This window comes from Sinohyriopsis cumingii, chromosome 5, assembly GCF_028554795.1.
Source record: "Sinohyriopsis cumingii isolate HCF-2022 chromosome 5, ASM2855479v2, whole genome shotgun sequence".
In the NCBI taxonomy this organism is placed as follows: Eukaryota; Metazoa; Mollusca; class Bivalvia; order Unionida; family Unionidae; genus Sinohyriopsis; species Sinohyriopsis cumingii.
This window is the reverse complement of record NC_142965.1, coordinates 78,096,338-78,117,532: the sequence shown is the minus strand read 5'-3', so window position 1 is coordinate 78,117,532 and position 21,195 is coordinate 78,096,338. Positions and strand designations below refer to the sequence as shown.

At 34.3% G+C, this 21,195-nt stretch overlaps 1 protein-coding gene across 1 annotated transcript in view; it reads right to left on the bottom strand.

Annotated features, from left to right (window-relative positions):
- Window positions 1-19,502: 19,502 nt before the first annotated feature.
- Window positions 19,503-21,195, bottom strand: part of LOC149799535 (uncharacterized) — a 204,135-nt gene continuing 202,442 nt past the window's right edge. Inside the window, exons 3-4 of the mRNA XM_089957090.1 lie at window positions 20,461-20,539; window positions 19,503-19,836 (exon numbers count right to left, since the gene is read on the bottom strand). Of these exons, the coding sequence (XP_089813216.1) occupies window positions 20,488-20,539 (52 nt within the window). The 3' untranslated portion in view covers window positions 19,503-19,836; window positions 20,461-20,487. The remainder of the gene's footprint in view (window positions 19,837-20,460; window positions 20,540-21,195) is intronic.

Below are 21,195 nucleotides of genomic sequence, written 5' to 3'. Positions count from 1 at the left end.
TATTACATGGTTATGAAGGAGATTCTAGAATTTGTGGGTACCTGTCATGATTGATATCAGTTTTGATACTAATTTTTTTCTTTGAATTTAGCGGTAGACTTAAGTTAGATAGCAAGATATATATATATATATATATATATATATATATATATATATATATATATATATATATATATACTCACGCAGCTATGTATAGCATTAACAAGGTTTCCTCAATGTCCATCAAGATTGAGAGCTACAATTTAGAACACGAACAAATAAAACTGAATATTCTACTTTTGTATAATATGTTTATATTATAGCATATAAAAACATCTTTCCACTTCGTTGGACTAATTATTCGAGCTAATTTTTCGAGTTGGAAGTTCACCGATGAATTTTCACCCACCCCTCTTTCCCACCCCTCTTTACTGGAACTCATTTAGATTCTCAGCTTATATTGTACAATCATTTTTCTTAAGCTGAGTCGCGGACAATATCGTGTCACTAGATCAGACTCAGTACACTAGATGCATACAATGTGTACAATGTTGGACTTGGGATTTGCTATGGCCAATGTCATTCTCTGCTACCATTCTTTCAAACGTCCCCATAGTTTCCAAATTTCGAGATTGTTGCACCGTACATGCTTACGTCTGTAGAGACTTTTGCCGATCAAATCTTTTTAAGATTTATGCTGTTTTTATCTATTTTTAGTTAGTGAGATTCAGGGCCAGCGTGTAAGTTGGACCAAAACCAACATATCAAATGTCCAGTCTATATTTTCCTTAGTCAAAGGTCGTCGATCCAAATTGAAATTTGACACATTCTGAACAAATTCCCTCTTGCAAATGATAGTTACTGCCCGTAGCAATCTTAATCGTTTGACCAAAGACAGCGGGCTCATTACACACTTTTGGAGATTAATATGACGACTTCCATGATGTCCATTATTGCTTGACACGAACGAAAACCTTGAGTATGAACAGTTTGAATTGGAGATACTGACATGAGCTATGTGTCGTTATCTGCAAATGATCGTGATGTCTAATTTCAACCGTCTTTCTAGATTAATAGAACAAGAAATATGATTGGATCAGTTTCATTCAGCTTCGTCCAATCAGACAGATACTGTTTCGGCTAAGTATATATGTAAGGATCGATGCAGAATGAAGTGATCGATTACCTATGGCTAGCAATGATATCCAGCTTAATGCATACATTCATGTGAGAAGAAATATGAATGTTTTAAAATGATATAATCAGAATTTGCAATTAGTTCGCATGAAATCAAAATCTGCAGTCATCTTAAAAGTTAGTTTACCTTGCTTTGTTTCGAAATGAATACAGGAAATTACGGCCCTGGGGAAAGAAACAAGTTTGCAGATTTGTCTTTTGTTTTGATTAACCTGCATACAGAGAATATATGCAATCAAAGACGTTCATGATTTAGTAAGAATATGTAAATCGAGATCTCAGATTAGTAAATCGAGATCTCGCATTACTAAAACGAGCTCTCAAATTAGTTAATAACGATTTTGGATTCGTAAATCGAGATGTTGAATTTGCAAATCGAGACCTTGGATTAGTATATCGAGAAAACAGATTAGAAAACAAAATGTGAAGCGTGTCCTTTCAGGGTTTCCTTAAAATAGTTCCTAAAGTGACAAAAAGATTTTTTTCGTAAAACCTGTTATGAAAGTCTATTAACAACGATGGTGGACACTTTCCGTGCAGGAGGTAAATCTTAGGAACCAAAGATCATCAATAACTAAACAGCACGAAAAGCAAACAAAATTAATTGCATGCAGAAAAAAAGAAGATAAATGGAACCGATTGATTTATCTTTCTGTAGCTCTCTAATTGCAAAAAGTAACATTGCTGCAAATGGTGATGTATCCGCCAGCGGTCTGAGAAAGAATATCATGCAGAAGTACAGCATGAACATAGCCATTTTTAATTGGTAGAAATAATGTGCAAACACCATAGAGGTGTAAGTTTCAACAGCCTCGTCAACAACATGTCATCTAGTCATTTGATGCAGATAAAGTACTTTTCTGTGTACAATTTTATATTAGGTTGATAATAAACAGGCCTTGAATCAAAGGTAATCTAAAACATTCAAGAATTTTAATAAACATCTGCTGTAGCCATTTCCATTAACCGTGGTGGTCTCAATTATACATAATTGAAATAATAGTTTACATTACAAGTGCAAAGTAAATTTTCAACCAAATATTTTAAATCACTCATTTGAATCAAAAGGCACAAAAGGCAATGATACTCGGTGGCATAAACTTCACGATATAGTATGTTACCTTACGAAAGTTCCCATTCATTAAAATCCCATTAACTTCTTCAAACGTATTCTATATAAAATTCATTCTTATATTTGAGTGATTCGTTCACCTGATTGTTTCATTCGTTATGGTTTAAATATATTCAGCACAATTCGGATAAAGCCACCAATAAAGTCTAGACATTTCAATTTTTAAAAGCAGGCTTACCCTAGTTTTCAATCATAATATAGCGATGTACACGCCTTATCTCGAATTGAAAGAATTTAAAGTCCTAAAATTTGAATCGTGCATCATACTATGTTGTATTTTGATTAAAATCTACCATAATTCGAATTTTCAAAATGTATGGTTTAATTGTCTCTTCGACTTTGCTCATTAATTTTGTATTTGAAAACATTGCAGTGTCCATCCATGACATTATATGAATTAAGTAACTTTGATGGAAGTTGCAAAATTTGGTCAAATATATCATAGGGGTAAAGGGCAAACGCGATCTTAAAAAAAGCAAACATTGCGTAGCTTACTAAAAAAATATCTGGCAAAAACTTTACGCTTAATTAAAACGATATCTGTCATATAGTGGAGCTGGAAGATCAGACGAACCCCGTAGTTATTATATTGCTTACACAGCGGATTTAATGCTTTCCATCATAAACTATGGGAAATTTTGTTTTTCTTCGTACCTGACTGGCACGCATCAGACTCTGTTTTGAAATTGGAATGGTTAAATATATAACGCTTTCCATTAACCGGGAAACTCGGTCTAGTTTAGAATAATGGAGTGGAAATTTGGTATAATGTGATTAAGCGATAAACATTTTACATTGTGTCATTGACTGCTGACGTCTTTTCATTGCTGAATCAAGGAAATTGCTATATGACGAAACCTCAGAGATGATAGCGGCACCCGAATTATAAAAAAAGGGGAGAATATAGTTAAATCTATGTTTAAACAATTTGTCCTATTTTACATCATTTATCCAGACCCTGTATTAGATATATTTAATTTATATTGTGTGCTCGACCTTTGTCCGTGATTGAGGATAGGTTTCGGTTTACTGGAATTTTGTCATGTTTTTAAAGTTATAAATAAGTTATTTATTGATATCCGAGTTCAAGATCTTGCCTTATTTACAAACTTAAGAATGTTATGAAAGCGAACATGAGGCCATATCCTGGGTATTATATTGTGTCTTAGATCAAATTAAATTGGTATATAAAAATGAGTGAAACAAACTTTTTCATTCATATTTTAGTATCAGTCTGATGAATCGTGTTCAGACATAATTTGAGAAAAATCATTTATTTAAATTATTCGCTGCAATTACAAAGTGCTATTGGACTAAATCATTACTATGGGATTACTGAAGACTCGTTCAAAGACATTATGGATTATATCGTTGTAATATATCAAGACAATAGGCACATCAAACTCACTGAAGGCTGTTGGTACATCTACACATTCAAGACAATCTGAATTCTAACGGAATACACTATACTTCTGGACTTGTAATAGAACATTTATGATTATTTGGTATTTAATTCATAATACTGTAAGTTCCTTTTAAATATTTTATCAAGTGAAATCGTATGTATGTATGTATGTATGTATGTATGTATGTATGTATGTATGTATGTATGTATGTATGTAAACATGCATGCATGTATGTGTGTGTGTCGTCATAATTATACTGCTTTAAAAGTCTAAATTAAAAAATGTAAATATAAAGCATTGTAAAAGAAAACTTTAAGAAAGATAAAGTCCTCCAAATTAACATACACATGTAATACCACAAGATAAAATATGAAACATAAATATATTCAAAATCTGTAAAGAGTGATATATATTAAAATATAATAACGGTAAAAATAGTAGTATTAGTAGTCACTTTTGCCTTAACACAACAACAATACATACACAAGACTTATAGGACACACGGTACTAATGATATGGAAAAATGGGAACCAGCCTGGAAATGCGAACATAAAATAGAGTATATATGGGTTTGGCTGACCAGGATTGGTTAATAATGTAAGTTATGTTTTAGGACAATTATTCTTTTGAGAGCTTATCCTAGTTGTAAGTGAAAATAAGAGACATTTTTTTATTGACGTAATTTTAGTCCTTTAACAGCCTTGAGTTTGGAACGCTAATTACTAAAATTAGCACCTGACTCTTTGGTGCGGAATTGAAAGCACATGTTTCAAACACATGCTGGTCCAGAAAATGCAGCGGTTCATATCCTTTCCTCAACAAAGAAGCTGACATCCAGGTTTCATCTATACTGATAAATATAGGTTTGATCATCAGCACTTAAAAAATTTAGTTATTGAATTTTTAATATCATTGTGTTTCATAGGTTTATTATGGGAAATGAATTAGTACCGGGAGTGCTATAAGCAGCCGCCCTAATTATGTTAAGGGAAGTAACTCTTTTAAAACAGAACAATGCACGACATTATAAATCTAGTCTTGCAAGAGTAGTTTCCCCTCAAAAAGCCAGTTCTATTTGGACAACTTATTTGTTTATAGCAGATTAAAGTTAAGTGCGTTTCTTCTGTACATACTGCCTAATGTTCAGCAAAGTTACTAGCTCTTACAAAACTATTATCACAAAGAACCATGAAATACAGATAGTTTGTGCGTCTGTGTGTGTGAGAGAGAGAGAGAGAGAAAGAGAGAGTTTTGGGGAAAGCGCCTTTATATATATATATATATATATATATATATATATATATATATATATATATATATATATATATATATATATATAAACTATTTTATTCTGCGTCAGATAAATGGAATCTCTGTCTCTCTCTGTCTCTCTCTCTCTCTCTCTCTCTCTCTCTCTCATCATCGCGATGTTGGCTGGACATTTCATTATATTGGTAACAAACAAAAACAAATATTTCCTTTCTCTTTACTCAATAAATACTGAAATTTTAAATTTTATATTTTGTGACCTCATCATTTAATTTAACGACCAATCAATGTATTATTCAGTTTAAATCGCTGTTTACAATTCTTCGTTGGTGTCGATGCTTTATTAATTTCTAGTTAAGTCCATTCAATCACAGCGTCCTCTAATATTTGAGTTTAAAAAAACATAAAAGATCGGATGGGTCATAGAGGCAGCCATTTTGAATTTGTTCATGAGAAAGAAATCATCACATGATCAAGTCACAAAATTCTACGCCCCATGTGCCAGGAAACTAAAATAATGATTCATTACATTTAAGATTAAAAAAACACACCTCTTAGTTTACAATATACGAAGTAATTCGAATATCTTTGACAGACCTGTAATTCAACTCGTATCCATTGGGGAAACACATCGTATGCTCTCAATTACCTTGTTGCGTAAGATGGCTGTACTGTTTTGCTGTTTTGTTTTCCACAAAAATGGTTTTTATTTTTAAAGAGAAAAGACTAAGGCTGCTTCGAATGAAGGTAAATTATAAATATTCAGAACATCATCGTCCCCTTCCAATGCGACCGAGATATCTTACAGCGACTCGAAGGTAGTAGTAACACTTTCCAAATTGTTAAGTTGTTGCCTGACGAAATATCTGTCTAGATAAGAAAAATAGATCCTCATAATGAAATACTGGCTTTTAAAAACATTATTTCATTAGGTTTCATCACTGATGAAATATTTAATATTTTAATTTGTAATTCTTGGAACTTTAGAATGAAAATTTAAGTTTGCAAATCTTTAAACTATTGCATGCAATGTTGTTACTGACGGTATATCATCGAATTCTTGTTGCGTCAATGCGGTTATTTTGACATAATAACATCAAGCATGAGGCAGCTGAAAATGGCCTTCTAATAATATAAGAGCTCTGTTTCTAGCTTGGGCGGAAATGGTCAAGGCCATTTCGAGCGCACTGTAGTAAAATCTTGATAAGTTCCGTTGTTTTTCAAAACCGATCACCTCCATTAGGCATTATGGGATTGCAGACTATTATTTACCTCCGAGTTTGAAGAGCTTGACAACGTGCACAAATTAATTACCGAAATTTAAAATTGTGACAACGGAAGTACTTCAAGTAGCCTGTTAAATTCAACGTTTTACAAAAGCGCGTCATAGCACATTTACGTGAAGAATCTGGTTTAGTTCAAGGTACAGTCAAAATATATATTGGACTGACCTTAGCAAGCTATCGCATTAAAGAAAGTCAACGCCCCGAGTGTTTTGAACTATTTTGTTTGACTCTTATCATAAATACGTGTCGGTCGAACTGGTCGGCGTAGGGATAAGATCCAAAACTGAATAGTGAATTGCCTGTTACCAGATGCGCTTACTAAGAGAAGATAGTGCAGAACGTATTGTAACAGACTAATTCATTTGCTATGCCTGGGCTTTTATCGCAATGCAAACAAAACAAAGAACGAAGTGAAATGAAAACGAGGCCCCCCCCCCCAACCTTTGGGCTGCTATGTAGTGCTAGTAGCATTAACAAAGGTAAACTAAATTGATCGTTAAAGCAAAGCATGCCAAATTCGTACCTTTACGGTAAACCACAGTAAAATTTGCATTAATTTATATAAATCAGGAATACTGTTAAGAGATCAAAATAACTGTACATTAACGATTTTGACATCATGACATTAAAACTTCATAATTTCAATGACGGAAACGCCTGTTGAAGGAATGGGATCAAAATATATCCGCTTCATGTAAACAGTTTGCAAGTTTACGGTTTTCATCGTATTTTTTCCCATAATTATATCTGCAAATTCTCCGTGCATATACATCCTGGACAGGCAGATGTAACGGTGATGCGAGTTAACTCTCTTTGGCCTCAGGTCATTAGCATCAGGCGGTATATACGGAATCACGTGTTTAATGCCAGACGAGAGATGTACTGCGCCATATGAACTTGCGACTGACCAATCAGAATCAACGGATTTCATCTGCAGTATGACAACAAAGTTTACAGATATGCATAACCTGAATTATATGCACACTTTTGTTTCTTTGCGATCATATTACTACTAAAGCGACAACTTCTTTTACTACTACTACAACATCAACAAAAACAAGAATGACAACAACAGCAAGAAAATAAAAACAACAACAACAACTACTACTACTACTACTGCAATTACTACTGATAACGGCTGAAAATATCTCTTTTTTAAAATTAGGATCAAATTAATGGGATAACTTTAACATTTGCCTGTATAGGTTGTTATAGGAGCCGCTATTTATTATCGACTAACCTGGAGAATCGTCGGAGTCAGAGTTGACGACAACGTCCGGTATTCCTTTCCAAATATCGGGTGACATTCGGGGAGATGGGAGGACGTCAAGATAACCAAGGCCTTTTTCCGTACCATTGACTATCAGCTGCTGCATCTCATCTTGAACATTACTGTGTTCTTCTTCTGTAACCAAACTGTTATTTCTAGATGCATCGGTTGTTCTGGAAAAGAGAAAGATAATGAAACACCTTTTCTGTACAAATTTAAACAAAATGACAACAACGTTATCTCCATAACCATGACAACCATTTCGCACATGTATATGTACAATCTCACTTGAAACTTTTAAGCACGTTAATGGAAAAGCCTTAATCATGAAATAAGCGTACGCCAAATTAATTAATAAATTACATCTGATTATTTTTCTTATTGAAATACAAAAATGTATGATAAACTTTTATAAACGTTGCACGTTTTAAAGACGGACGCTGGATAGAATCTGACAAAGTAATCAAATGTCGAACAGCAAGTAATGCGGAACCAAACTATTGAAACATTTAATAACTGATCTTGAACACACACACACACACACACACACACACACGTGCATACGCGCGTGGTAACAAGAACTCAAAGCAGACACGTTATCTATCATGAATGAAGTAACTGAGATGCTTTTTAACCTTTGTTGTGAGTTTTGCCTTTGTTGTGAGTTTTGCCTTTGTTGTGAGTTTAGCCTTTGTTGTGAGTTTTGCCTTTGTTGTGAGTTTAGCCTTTGTTGTGAGTTTTGCCCTTGTTGTGAGTTTTGCGAGTTTTGTCTTTGTTGTGAGTTTTGCCTTTGTTGTGAGTTTAGCCTTTGTTGTGAGTTTTGCGAGTTTTGCCTTTGTTGTGAGTTTTGCCTTTGTTGTGAGTTTTGCCTTTGTTGTGAGTTTTGCGAGTTTTGCCTTTGTTGTGAGTTTAGCCTTTGTTGTGAGTTTTGCCTTTGTTGTGAGTTTAGCCTTTGTTGTGAGTTTTGCCTTTGTTGTGAGTTTTGCGAGATTTGCCTTTGTTGTGAGTTTAGCCTTTGTTGTGAGTTTTGCGAGTTTTGCCTTTGTTGTGAGTTTTGCCGCTGATGTATAAATTACCAGGATATAGAAGTTATAGAAACAGTGTTTTCTTTCAATTATTTGACTTTTATGTCAACAACAAAACTGAAATTGTTAAACTCTTAACTAGAACGTTATTTTTGTCGTTAACATTGCATTGACATGATGGGCATTATTTGACTGTAACATACATTTTAATGCCATTCAACTTCAAAGCAACAGCTCACGCTTGTTTCCGGTATGACACTATAATAGGTGACGTTTTGTACATGGGCAGCCAATGTAATATGTGTGTGTGTGTGTCTGTGTCAGTGTGTGTGTGTGTGTGTGTGTGTGTGTGTGTCTGAGAGAGAGAGAGAGAGAGAGATTTCAATCCGTCATCGTTGTTGTTGTTTGAAACCATTTAAGTTTTGGAGAGTTATTTTATCTCAGTAAATTGACTGAAAATGAATATACAGGATGTAGGTAATAAAGATGTTATATCTGGAAATTATGGACATCTTTATAAAAAACAAAGAAACAAAAACAATCAAAATGATACGAAATGGTAAATGAAATGTCACTCATTATTGTCACGGCCATATTGATTGCAAAAGCCAAACCAGTCTGGAGAGTGACAAAAACAAGGTCAGAAATTTTCCAGAGCAACGGTCACTACTGAAGCCGAGTGTACAATGGCCAAATCCTAATCGAACTGTAATCGTCTTATTAAATGTATTCCCTATTGAAAGAACAGGATACCTCAGTTTACAGAACAACGTTTTCTGGCATCTACTGCGTGGTAAAATTGAATTGCACGATTGCTTTCTTTTGCCTTCTTATTGGATGATTGATTAAAAACACCAGGACACGTGTTTCAAAGAAAAGATACGAAAATACGGAAATAACAGAATTTCAGAGAAAACGTAAGAGCATATAACCACATGCATACATACATACATGAATGCATACATACATACATACATACATACATACATGCATACATACATACATACATACATACATACATACATAGGACCCGAGTAGCTGAGTGGTCTAAAGCGCTCGCCTTTACCGATCACTGCCATCTCACATCGGTCAGTGTGGGTTCGAGTCTCGGGCTAAGCCAGTGTAGTTATGTGAGAAAGCAGCCAGTAGCTTTCCGTTGGTCAGTGGTTCTTACCGGGGATTTCCCGGGTTCTTCCTCCGCCATGTACAGCATATCATGTGCTTAAAAAATGCGTTAATCCCAAAGCAACAACAACAAAAAAAACGTACATGGAAGGGTGAGTAACTATATGTAATAATACATAGGTGATTAGCTATAAGTAATAATACACATTTAAGTAGAAGGGTGAGTAGCTATAAGTAATAATACACATTTAAGTAGAAGGTGAGTAACTATAAGTAATAATACACATTTAAGAGGAAGTGAGAGTAATAATACACATTTAAGTGGAAAGGTGAGTAGCTATAATCAATACTATATGTTTAAGTGAAAGTGTGAGTAATAATACACATTTAAGTGGAATGGTGAGTAATAATACACATGTAAGGGGAAGGTGAGTAGTTATAAGTAATAATACATATTTAAGTGGAAGGTTGAGTAGCTTTAAGTAATAATACACATTTAAGTGGAAGGTGAGTAGCTATAAATAAAAATACACATTTAAGTAGATAGATGAGTAGCTAAAATAATAGTACATTTTTAAGTGGACAGTGAGTAGACGTTAAATATTTATACAAGATTAAGTGAAAGTGTGCGTAGATTTAAGAAGTAATACAAATTTAAGTTTATACAGAGTAGTTGAATAGTTAGTAGAAGTAAATAATAATACAAATTTACGTTGATGATAATGAATTTAAAGTAATAATACAAATATCAAATTAATTTCATAAAAATATGTTTCTGATTGTGTTACTTTTGTGACTGGTTAAGAACAAGAAAATACATTGAATTTCATATTTTCTTACTTAGACTAGAAATGGATATATCTGAGGTCGTGTGCTTTTTCCGAAATTCTTTCGAATGGGGCAGTTGATGGTGAATGTAAACCCATCCAATAAAATAAATTAAAAAATAAGAATGAGAAGAGATTGGTAACTCGAAGAGAATGTTCGTTCATGACTACCAGCTTCTTTAGTGCTCTAAAAATGTAAATGAAACAAGTTAATATCGTTTCTACTCGCTTATAAGTCGAGTACAACTGCAAGCATCATCCCGCGCTGGCAGATCAGAGTGGATATTGCTTGTTCCACTTGTTATTCCTAACAAGTTACATTGATCAGGATCTGCCGGTGCTTTAAGTGTCTGTGCAGTTTGCAGTTGGACTAGACATATCAGCGAGTACATACACGCACCACTTCAGAATAGAAGCGTTGTGTCGTCAGTTGGATAGAGACTTTTTAAACAAATGAATACAAGAATATCGGTGCATTTAAATTAGATCACAACGTCAGACTTCATGACAGTTCAGTGGATATAGCCTGCAATCGCTGACCCTGATCCGACAGAGATTCAACCATGGAATGCTGCATCAACAAGAGAAAGAGGGCCATTTGACATAATCGCCATGACCAGAATTAAGTAGGCTTGAGACAAGCAAAGCGATGATGATGATGATGACACTGGCTACTCTGGAAATGACAGTGACTTGTAGGAAATGCTGTCATTAGCTTCCGTGGACAAAGACTACTGGGGTGATATGGCAGAAAATAGCACATAAAAAGATTTAAATGAGTTTTATGTATCTGTATGGCTAGAACCGTTACCATTACGGGCCTTTTTCTAATTCTTTGAATTTTATTAGAAAAATCCTGAGCTGACAAGCCTTTGGTTTATTTTATTTTAAATTGGTTCATTTTATTTTATTTCAATGTTAATGGTCTGGTTGGTCAGTAGTTTTTCGGTTAATTAAAACAGCGAGTGAATGTAAGCTATTTGTAGATTATTTACACTTCGCTGAGACATACAAAGCTCTGAACGCTAATCAAAACGTTGAGCCCGCTTGTACAATAAATTATTTAAGAAACTATTTGACAGGAAGAGTGACAGCAGTTCTTAGCAAAATCGAGCAGCATTTGCTTGGCACAGATACTTTATAAACGGCATTAGGTGTCCACAATGATATCTAGTTATTGATTGTGTTGTCGTGGACTCATAACAATGTCTTCGAAACGTCATTTTCTTTTGGTTTACTTTAAACATATATGTTTGCCACAATAGGATACAATGAGATTAGACACAGCTTCTAACATATTAAATTAACCCTCTCCCTACATTATACAAGTATTCATAGGTTACTGCATTTGTATGGGAAAATATGAACGACTTTTTCGGATGGTAATACTGCACGACCTTGGGAGTGCAGTCTATCCATCCGATAAAACGAGTTCATATTTTCCCATACAAATGCAGTAACTCTTTTATTATATGCTCATTTTCCTCTGATACCTACGGCTTAATTATGTAAACAAAAATACACTACACGAAACAAAGTAACTGAATGTATGCCGTATTCCAAACTAAATACACAAGAGCAAATTCATCATTACACAACAACAACATTAATAATGCGCACTTAACTCCGCCCAGATAAATTTGAACTTAGTTGCGCGCTCGACATACCTTTCAAAAGAAAATGGCGTTTTGGTCTACTTAAAATTGAAATTTGGAGTTATATTGTGAATGAATGCGCATTGCAACAACCTTTTTATTGGATCTGGAATGAATAGATTTTGGTATTTTTGTAGTTTCTACGAAATTTCGTGCTTATGGACTGGATTTATGTGCAAATTCTACATGAAGTACATTGGATTTCAGTGGCGACGGAAGAACGTGTTGACGTCTGAAAGTGTGTTTCTGTTCTGCCATTGAATGATTGAAATCATAATGTGGGAAAAATATGAAGTCATTCAATTTCAATTATCCAAAAGACGCTATGAAATGTAGGTCTATTTCATTCTGAGTGCAGTAAGGAGGACTAATTGCACTTGGAATATAGTCGAAATTACAGTACAATTTCGAAATGCGTAATCAAGCTTGAGAACCCATGACATGGCTCATGTAATTCGGATTTGCAGAACTGAGAAAGTACATTTTGTGGAAATGCAGGATTTAAAACTGTAAGTATATTTTTTTGCCATTCTTATTACCATCTAAAGGGAACAGTTTATGCCTTGTAACTTGCATGTTATTTGTAGGTACCCACCAATTTTATGAAATCTGGCGTCTATCGCCAAAATCCGAAAAATTGTATCAAAAAAGTTAACGCGAAATGTAGTAAAGCAGCTGGTATATGGCAGTCCACGAAACATCTGCTTTAGTTCATTCAGAAACAAATTTAATCAACCAAAACGTAAAGCGTCTGCTACACGAGTGTATATGATTTATTTACAAAATAGTTCCTCGTATACTATGGGCACACGTGTCATGCACGTGAGTGCAATATAAATGTGTGCAATATCGTAAAATATTGCACGATTCTGACACTGTAAAATTAACAGAGAAAATATAATAATACACCATATTCAACATGACAACATAATAATGAATAATAATTGGAGAGAGAGAGAGAGAGAGAGAGAGAGAGAGAGAGAGATCCACAATAAATGATCACGATTTCATTATATTACTGGGAATCCAGTATAGGCTATATATGTGCATACATGTTGTTGAGTTCTATATTTTTCATTTGCATCACTCTTTCCCCATATTAGTAAATCTAAACTAATAGTTGAATTATGTCACTTAGAGTAATTTTCTCATCAGCTCAGTTCGTTATCTACTATACTTGCGACAGAGCATGAATAAATGCATGATCTTTTCAATCTCAAGACCGGAACAAAAATGGGGTATCAACAAGCTGAATACGGCAAAGATCAGCTTTTAATGAACGTACATCTTGTCGTAATCTAGAATGGATAATATCGAGGGTTCAATTAATAAAACTTGGCATTTTGATAGACACGATATTTGGACATAAACATTTTCTCAAAGACACTTTTTCAAAACACTGTAAGACATGCGACGCTGAGTATCCTGTTCGAGATTGTTCCACAAGGATACTGTTGATGGCATAAAAGATGATTTGGTAGAATTTAATCTGAAATTGCATGTGACCATATTATTTAAACGCCGAAGGTTATTATTTGTTTGTGCGGACAGGGGGAATGATTAATTCAATAAGATAGTCTGGTATTTGGCTCGTTTTAATATTGTAGAGTGTTTAGGTGTACCATTAATCTATGGTCTACAAATCTACATTAAAATATTGTCGTACTAGAGACTCCGTATTAACAAGTATTAATATTTGAGGGGGAGCGAACGGAAGTTATTATAATTCATTTTTATTTATTTATTTCCTTTTTTGAACCTGAGGTAAAAGGTAAAAAAAATATCCTTGCTGGAAAAGAAAGTCGGGACTCAGCATTCCACTTACACCTAAGGAACATACTACCACCCTACCCCCGACCCGAAAATGAAATGGCCAGTTCCTAACATAACTTCAGAAACAACGTTCAGAAATTTGTACGGTCACTATGCTTATATTACGGCAGGTTTACTATGTCATAACCGGGATAGCAGATACGTAATTTCAGCGTAAGTGTTTGTTTCTGGTTTCCTTATTTCCATGCACCCTGTGTCTCCGATGCGGGAGGTCGCGGGATCGAACTACGGCAGAGTCATACCAAAGCGTATAAAAATGGTACTAAGAGTTGCCTCGCTTGGCGATCAGAATTAAGAGGTTAGGGTTAGGACTGGTCGGCCTGGTGTCAGAATAATGTGACCGGATGGGACATCATGCTACATGTCTGCGGCATGATGCCCCAGTGCTAGACATCATTATAAACTGCCACACTGCAAACATCGTAGCGACAGGACTGCAAAATTATTAAAGCCACGTGAAAATAATATTCGTAAGATTTCCATTTTTGATAGATCTGATTAACTTAAAACAGTCAAAATGAGAAAGTCAGATGGTTACGTCACTCAACTTTGTGATCAACATCATATATTAAAAAGACATTGCAATATATATATATATATATATATATATATATATATATATATATATATATATATATATATATATATATATATATATATATATATATATATATATATATATATATATATATATAGATAGATAGATAGATAGATAGATAGATAGATATAGATATATATACACAGACACACTCGCATGTCGATCTAGTAATTAATTCTCATCTAAGTACACAGTCGTAATGGATTCCTGCAGGTTCATTTAGAATTAGAAAGATCTGAAATGGACATTATTACTAAAGAAGTATATATACATACACACACATCTAAGGTTTTCAGAAGACGGTATATTTAAAAACAAATGCGTTTTTGAAAATTTTCATACAAAATGGTTGAAGTAGATAGTGTCCTCAAGTATCTCTGTACATCCAAAATCTGCTATAAATTCGCAAATCAATCCAGCATGTATACTTATCATGTGATGAAAAAATGGCGTTAAAATCTCAGAAACATGTCAATCCTGAAGGCACTTGCATGCGCACCCCTGTCATTTTGCAAGAACTGTTAAATGTGCTACCGGAAATTGTTACTGAGTTACTGGATCTTAAATCAATCTTATAAGCCATTTATATGTTTTCTCTTGTCACGATGCAAGCACTGTTCAATGTGCTAGTGAAAGTTGTTTAGCTTCCAAGCATTGTTTATGTTGTGCTATGAACTTCAACTGGAAAAGATCCGAGTTTGTGGCTCCTAAATCAATTGTGTAGCCGATTGTACGCGATCTCCAATAACTATTCGACCTATGTTTGATGTAAAAGCAGACACGTTCCTTATATAATTTCCAGAGAGTGTTTATTATATTGTTCATATATATTCCAGGTGGTCCTGGGGTGATCCACGCTGAATGGTCATTCGCTTTGTCAAATGCAAGCTTCCTGAATTGTCAATTCCCATTATCAGATATTTCCAAAGAGTTATTCTTCAGTCCTATCCCACGTAATTGAATAGCACTGATGAAAGCCTCAATATTGAGTTTAAAGGTCTTCGCAGCGTTGCTGTCATTTACAGATAGAATGAAAGACAAATTGTGGCTGAGCTTTTAATATTCGTGAAAATTGCCTGGGTCACTATTATATCACCGGAAGGCCTGACCAGGGCCTGGTTAAAAAAATAAGTAAAGCGTATTGGCAAATTTGTTATTTGCCATCTCTTAGACCTCCACAATATGTATGCATATTTATATAATTTTTCATATATTGCTATATCGTGCGTTGCCTTGAAATTTATATGCAGGTAGACAAGCATTACATACTGCTACTTGTAGTGCCTGTAACGGTGTCATGTGGTAGAAATTGAAGACCACAACGAACACATATCTATGTTTGTTCATTTATTTTCGTGTCCTCTTCAGTATCTTTTATATGACAATGCATTGCAAGTTTTATTTGTATGGAGGCAAATTAAAGTTTATAATGAAAATTATTGCACTTAACACCTTTAACAGTGCGCAAGCGTAAATTGTATATCAGTCAAGAAGAAGGTTTTAAAAGGAATTTCGAAATATAGTATCTTAACTTAATGTTTGATGACATGTACCTTATGACGCCATAATGTGGATGATGGCAACACTAGCTCAAGGGATGGGATCCTAATTTATTATATATTTCAATATAAGATACTGACAAGTATCGGCAAGAAAAAATTATGTTTGGAACTACTTTTTCTTCCCATTTAGGAAATACATCTCCCTTTAGTATGTTTGTTTTTTTAAATAAAAAAAGTCTGTATTTCCATACATAAGCATATTTAATTCTCTCTCTCTCTCTCTCTCTCTCTCAGAATGAATATAATAGATCTTAAAGTATGTCAAGACTCTAGATCGGATAGTATACATTATTTCATTATTTAATGAGGCGTCATAAATAAAATGCCAAAAAATAAACTCCAGAATAGTTTTCCACAGGACTCGAGCATTGAACTTACAATAACTGATGCTATTCGATATTCTGTCTCACATGCACTTTACGACAACAACAAAAATACAAAATAAAAAAACGAACGCGTTTCCGGAATATATCCTGATTAAATATAGCAATAGAATTGCTTAAATACCAGTTCTAACTATCAACACAATCATAATCTTATTTCAAAACAATGGCGTAATTGGACATTGATGAGTGTTGATTGCAAATCGAAACTGATAATTGAAATTTGGGTACAGCGTCTCTTGCCGAACTAAAACTGCGGGATTACTAAAACAAGAAAACACGTTTGAATGCAGAAATGAACAAAATAAAGAACCTATATCCATTCAAATAAATTAAAGGTCATTAAAATCTTTCAAGGCATTATGCACTGAAATGTCTCGGATGTGCCGGCCCAGTGTATTTCTACAGTATCTTTAGCCGAACAATATTTACTGTATCAGGATAATGTGACTGGATGGGACATCATGCTACAAGTCTGCGGCATGATGCCCCAGTGCTAGACATGCTAGACATCACTATAAACTGCCACACTGCAGACATCGTAGCGAACAATTGTTAAAGCTACGTTAAAAATCCAAATCACACAGACACACATTTACTGTATTAATAATCTGCGCAACAAACGTGTTAATGAAAATAAAAACCTTTTGATCTGCGTTTGAAAACAATCATCAAGTTTACAAAATACGCAGTTTGAAGTTTTTTTGTTTTTTTTTTTACAGTAAAAGGTCGCACTAGTAAAATTATTGTAAATTTCGAAAGATCTTTATATCGATATAGTAATGCAGCCGTTAATTACACTGGCATGGTATAGAGATAAAACCCATGCACGTCGACGGTTTTTGCTTTAAAAACAGGTATAGTGAAAAGAAAATATACCTGTTTTCTTTAGTAGGTAACAAGAAATATATGTACTAAATACATAAATAGCCTCTGTGTCCACTTGATGTCAAGGGGGCGCAGCTTTTACAGCCTTTCCCCAAGACTGATATGGTCAAATTTTCAGCTGATACATTCAGATGTGGCCGAGATTATCGTTCACTCTAGATCTATGGGTCTTGTTACGTGACGTCTTTACCACTGTTTCTTGTTATCATTTCAGAAGACCGCTACATTTAATGCGATAAAAAGACTACATCTTTCCCGGTATTCCTACTACACCACAATTTTAACCCTAAGAAGCACGTTTTATGCTACATATATCCAAACACGTTTTTTGTAAAATGTCTTGATCACGACGTCGAATCATTTTGCGTTTTGATTTGGATATTTCGGTCCTCTATGATAGTAATCTAAGGACTCAGACTGCATTTACACTGCAGCCGACAAAAAGGATTACATCAAAGTAGCTTACAAACTGTGTTACAAAGGAAACATTTTATTGCAATATGCCAATTGATTATATATATATATATATATATATATATATATATATATATATATATATATATATATATATATATATATATATATGATGGTTTTTTGTCTCTGTGGCGTGAAACTTAAGCTTCTTCATGTAATTAAATCATTTATCCATAATCTCATCCTAATGTAGTCTGTCTAGACAAAGAACTGTTACATTAACTTTTCACGCTCTCCAGCTTTAAGCTTCATCCTTTAATCAATTCATTTCTTGTGCTTCAACGTGCTCCTTATTCGACTTCATGTGTGCCTTTTTCAAATGAGAAGCAAACTAGTGTATTCAACTAGAGCGTATGTTTGCAGATTATGAAAACCTCATGAAAATGAATAATATCTCTATATCTACTAAAGGATCCAAAACAAATCAAACAAACAACGAAGCAACAATTTTATTTATCAAATCAAAATATTTAAACACGCTGTGGGGTTTCTTTGCTCGGGATGAAATATTGTTATCTGTACTTATCGATGTTTTGCCGCAGAAATGATGTCATCAATTCCTATAGCATGCTGGGTATATTTTAAATCACTAGAAGCGTGATGTGTCTGTTAGCACGTTAGTGTACGAACAATAACCATAATGAGATAATGAGTACAACTGTAGTCAGTTGTCAGCATTTAGAGGGGTACTTTCCAAGAACAAGGAAACGAATGGCAGTCATAGGTTATGTTGTTGTTGTGGGCTTAACGCCATTTTTCAGCACACAACAGGCTTATACATGGCGGCCAGTATAACTGGTGGAGGAAGAACCCGGGACAACTTCGGAAAGAAGTACCGACCCACGAGAAGCTAATCGCAAGCTTTCTCACATAACAACATTGGCCAAGCCCGAGACTCGAGCAGAGGTGAGATGGCATTGATCGAGAAAGGCGCACACTTAGACCAACAACCAACCCGGGGTCCCCGGTCAACCCATAGGTTATAAACCTTAATTTTAAATTATTTTAGTCATTCAAAACAAACATAACATCTAAATTCATAACTGCGTCTCAGCTACGCTTAACATGATGTACAATTTTTCACATCAGCATTCAGCGAGAAACAAGAGGACATCACATGAGTCATCACCCTATCGAACCAGAGCCTACTGACGAGAGAATTAATACAAATTTGCTTATCTCTCGACCTCCACAAGTTATTCTCTATATTATTTAGTATTTCTGATAATGAGGAGGAGGAGGACGACGGTTAATTTAGTAATGATGATGACGACGCTTGTGATGATGAAAAAAATGAAGATAATATCTATTAAATATTGTTTAAACAATACCAAATCAACTGCAGGACAATTCTGTTACTCTTGAAAGGATTTCCAGAATGGTCACAGCTTCTATGCAAATCTTTCTGGAACAAGATAATTTGAATGTTTTATTCATTTCCTTCAAATAAAGTTAAACAAATCTGACTTTGTACTAAAAAAGATTTGTAGGATGGAAAGCGGAAATAATAATCTGAGAAAGAATGAAAATCAAAATCGTTGTTATACATATTTATGTGTATTGATTGACAATGAATTTGCAGAGGAACGCACAATGTTTTACAATGTTGATAGACATGAAGATAATAATGTCTCGTTCACATCTTTTCCGAAATCGCGGTTTGGACCACGTTTCAGGGCCCCTGACGTTATCGTTTGCCCCAGTCTGTGGATGTATGACAGCGCGGTTTGAAATAACCTTAATTCGTTTCCAGTGATGTTCACGATGAGCCATACAATACCTCAATGAAAAAGCAATCCTCGTATATCTGCCCGTCCCAAGTGCAAGAAGTTTCCAAAATGTTTCAGACATGAATCGAATCCTCAGTGGATCAACAGTGACACTCACGTGACCGAAAACTCACGGCGTATCAATCTTGAACAAAATACTGAAATAGGAAGATGTTCAACCTTATTAGTTCTTCACGGACAATTATCTTAGATATGCAGGGAAGAAAACTACACCCCGCTTTCATTTTACATCTAAAGAGTCTTCCTCAAATTGAGATTTTTCAATGTTTTTAGTACGGTTTATTTTGGAATTATGAGCATTTCACTGAACGTTAAACGTACAGTCAGACTGAAAATAAGGTCACATTATCGTGCATTTAATTAGAAATTAGTTCAAGTTTTATCTGAGGCAAAATCAAAGTTCCAAATTTAAGGAATTCATTAACTCGTTTAAAAAATATTTAAAGGTCTCCCAAGTATACAATTTTTAAACTGAAATAATTATTTTTCATCCCTTGCGATTATATCCACCGCTCATAAACATCCCAGTACTGTCAAATATATCTTAAGAAAGAAAACAAAAGCACCTCTTAATGTGAGGAAAATGAGAGATTCATGAAACTGAGGCCAGAGCCTCAGAACGGTGGGAAGAAAAATGAGCCTGTTTTCACATGCGCAATTAGAATAAGAATTCGAAACTTTGATTGATAAATAGGTGACATAGACAAAGAGGAATACTGCGTAGAACTGTGAAAAAGAAATGACAATACAAATGTACATACCGTTTTTCTGAATCGATCTAATTTTATTCAAATTTCTTTAAATGCGGGTTTATATGATAAGAGAATCCATGAAAGCAGTCTGAAAATAAATTGGAAATGACTTTCAACGGGATATAAAGATGCGGTTAAACTGCTAAAGACAGAATAATGACATGGGGAAACAAATCTTGGTACCTAGATTTGAAATTCAGAAATTGACAAGATTACTTAAAATTTCAGTCTTATATGAATCCATGTTTTTAAATTACTTTGCCGAATAATGATACATATAAAGCTACTTCTCGCGACTGCAAAAGTACCAAAAAATTTTGTCAAACAATAATTTAAATTATTACCTCATTAATGCATTTTCTATTGATATTTTGTAACTTTGAGTTTGATATAGTCAGTATTTATACGTGCCGACGGCTCGGTAACAACGGATACACAAACGCATTTTCCTTTATAAATAAATGACAACGTTATGTTTTTGTACTGCGAGTGAATTTCCTGATTTGAACAAACTATTAATCAGGCTGAAGGAAACGTTTATATGTTCTCTGTTTGAAGATTTAAGCAAATAAGTCGATAAATATTTACCTGTTTACAACACCCCGAGGAATGCAGATCACAAAACATTTAAATGTTTACTAGGTGTGTCCGTAAGACCGGTTGTTTTTTTACTTTTATTTTTACAGGTTTTTTTTAGCTGGCGAAAACTGTGCTACTATTAAAACTAGAAAACGATGGCATGCA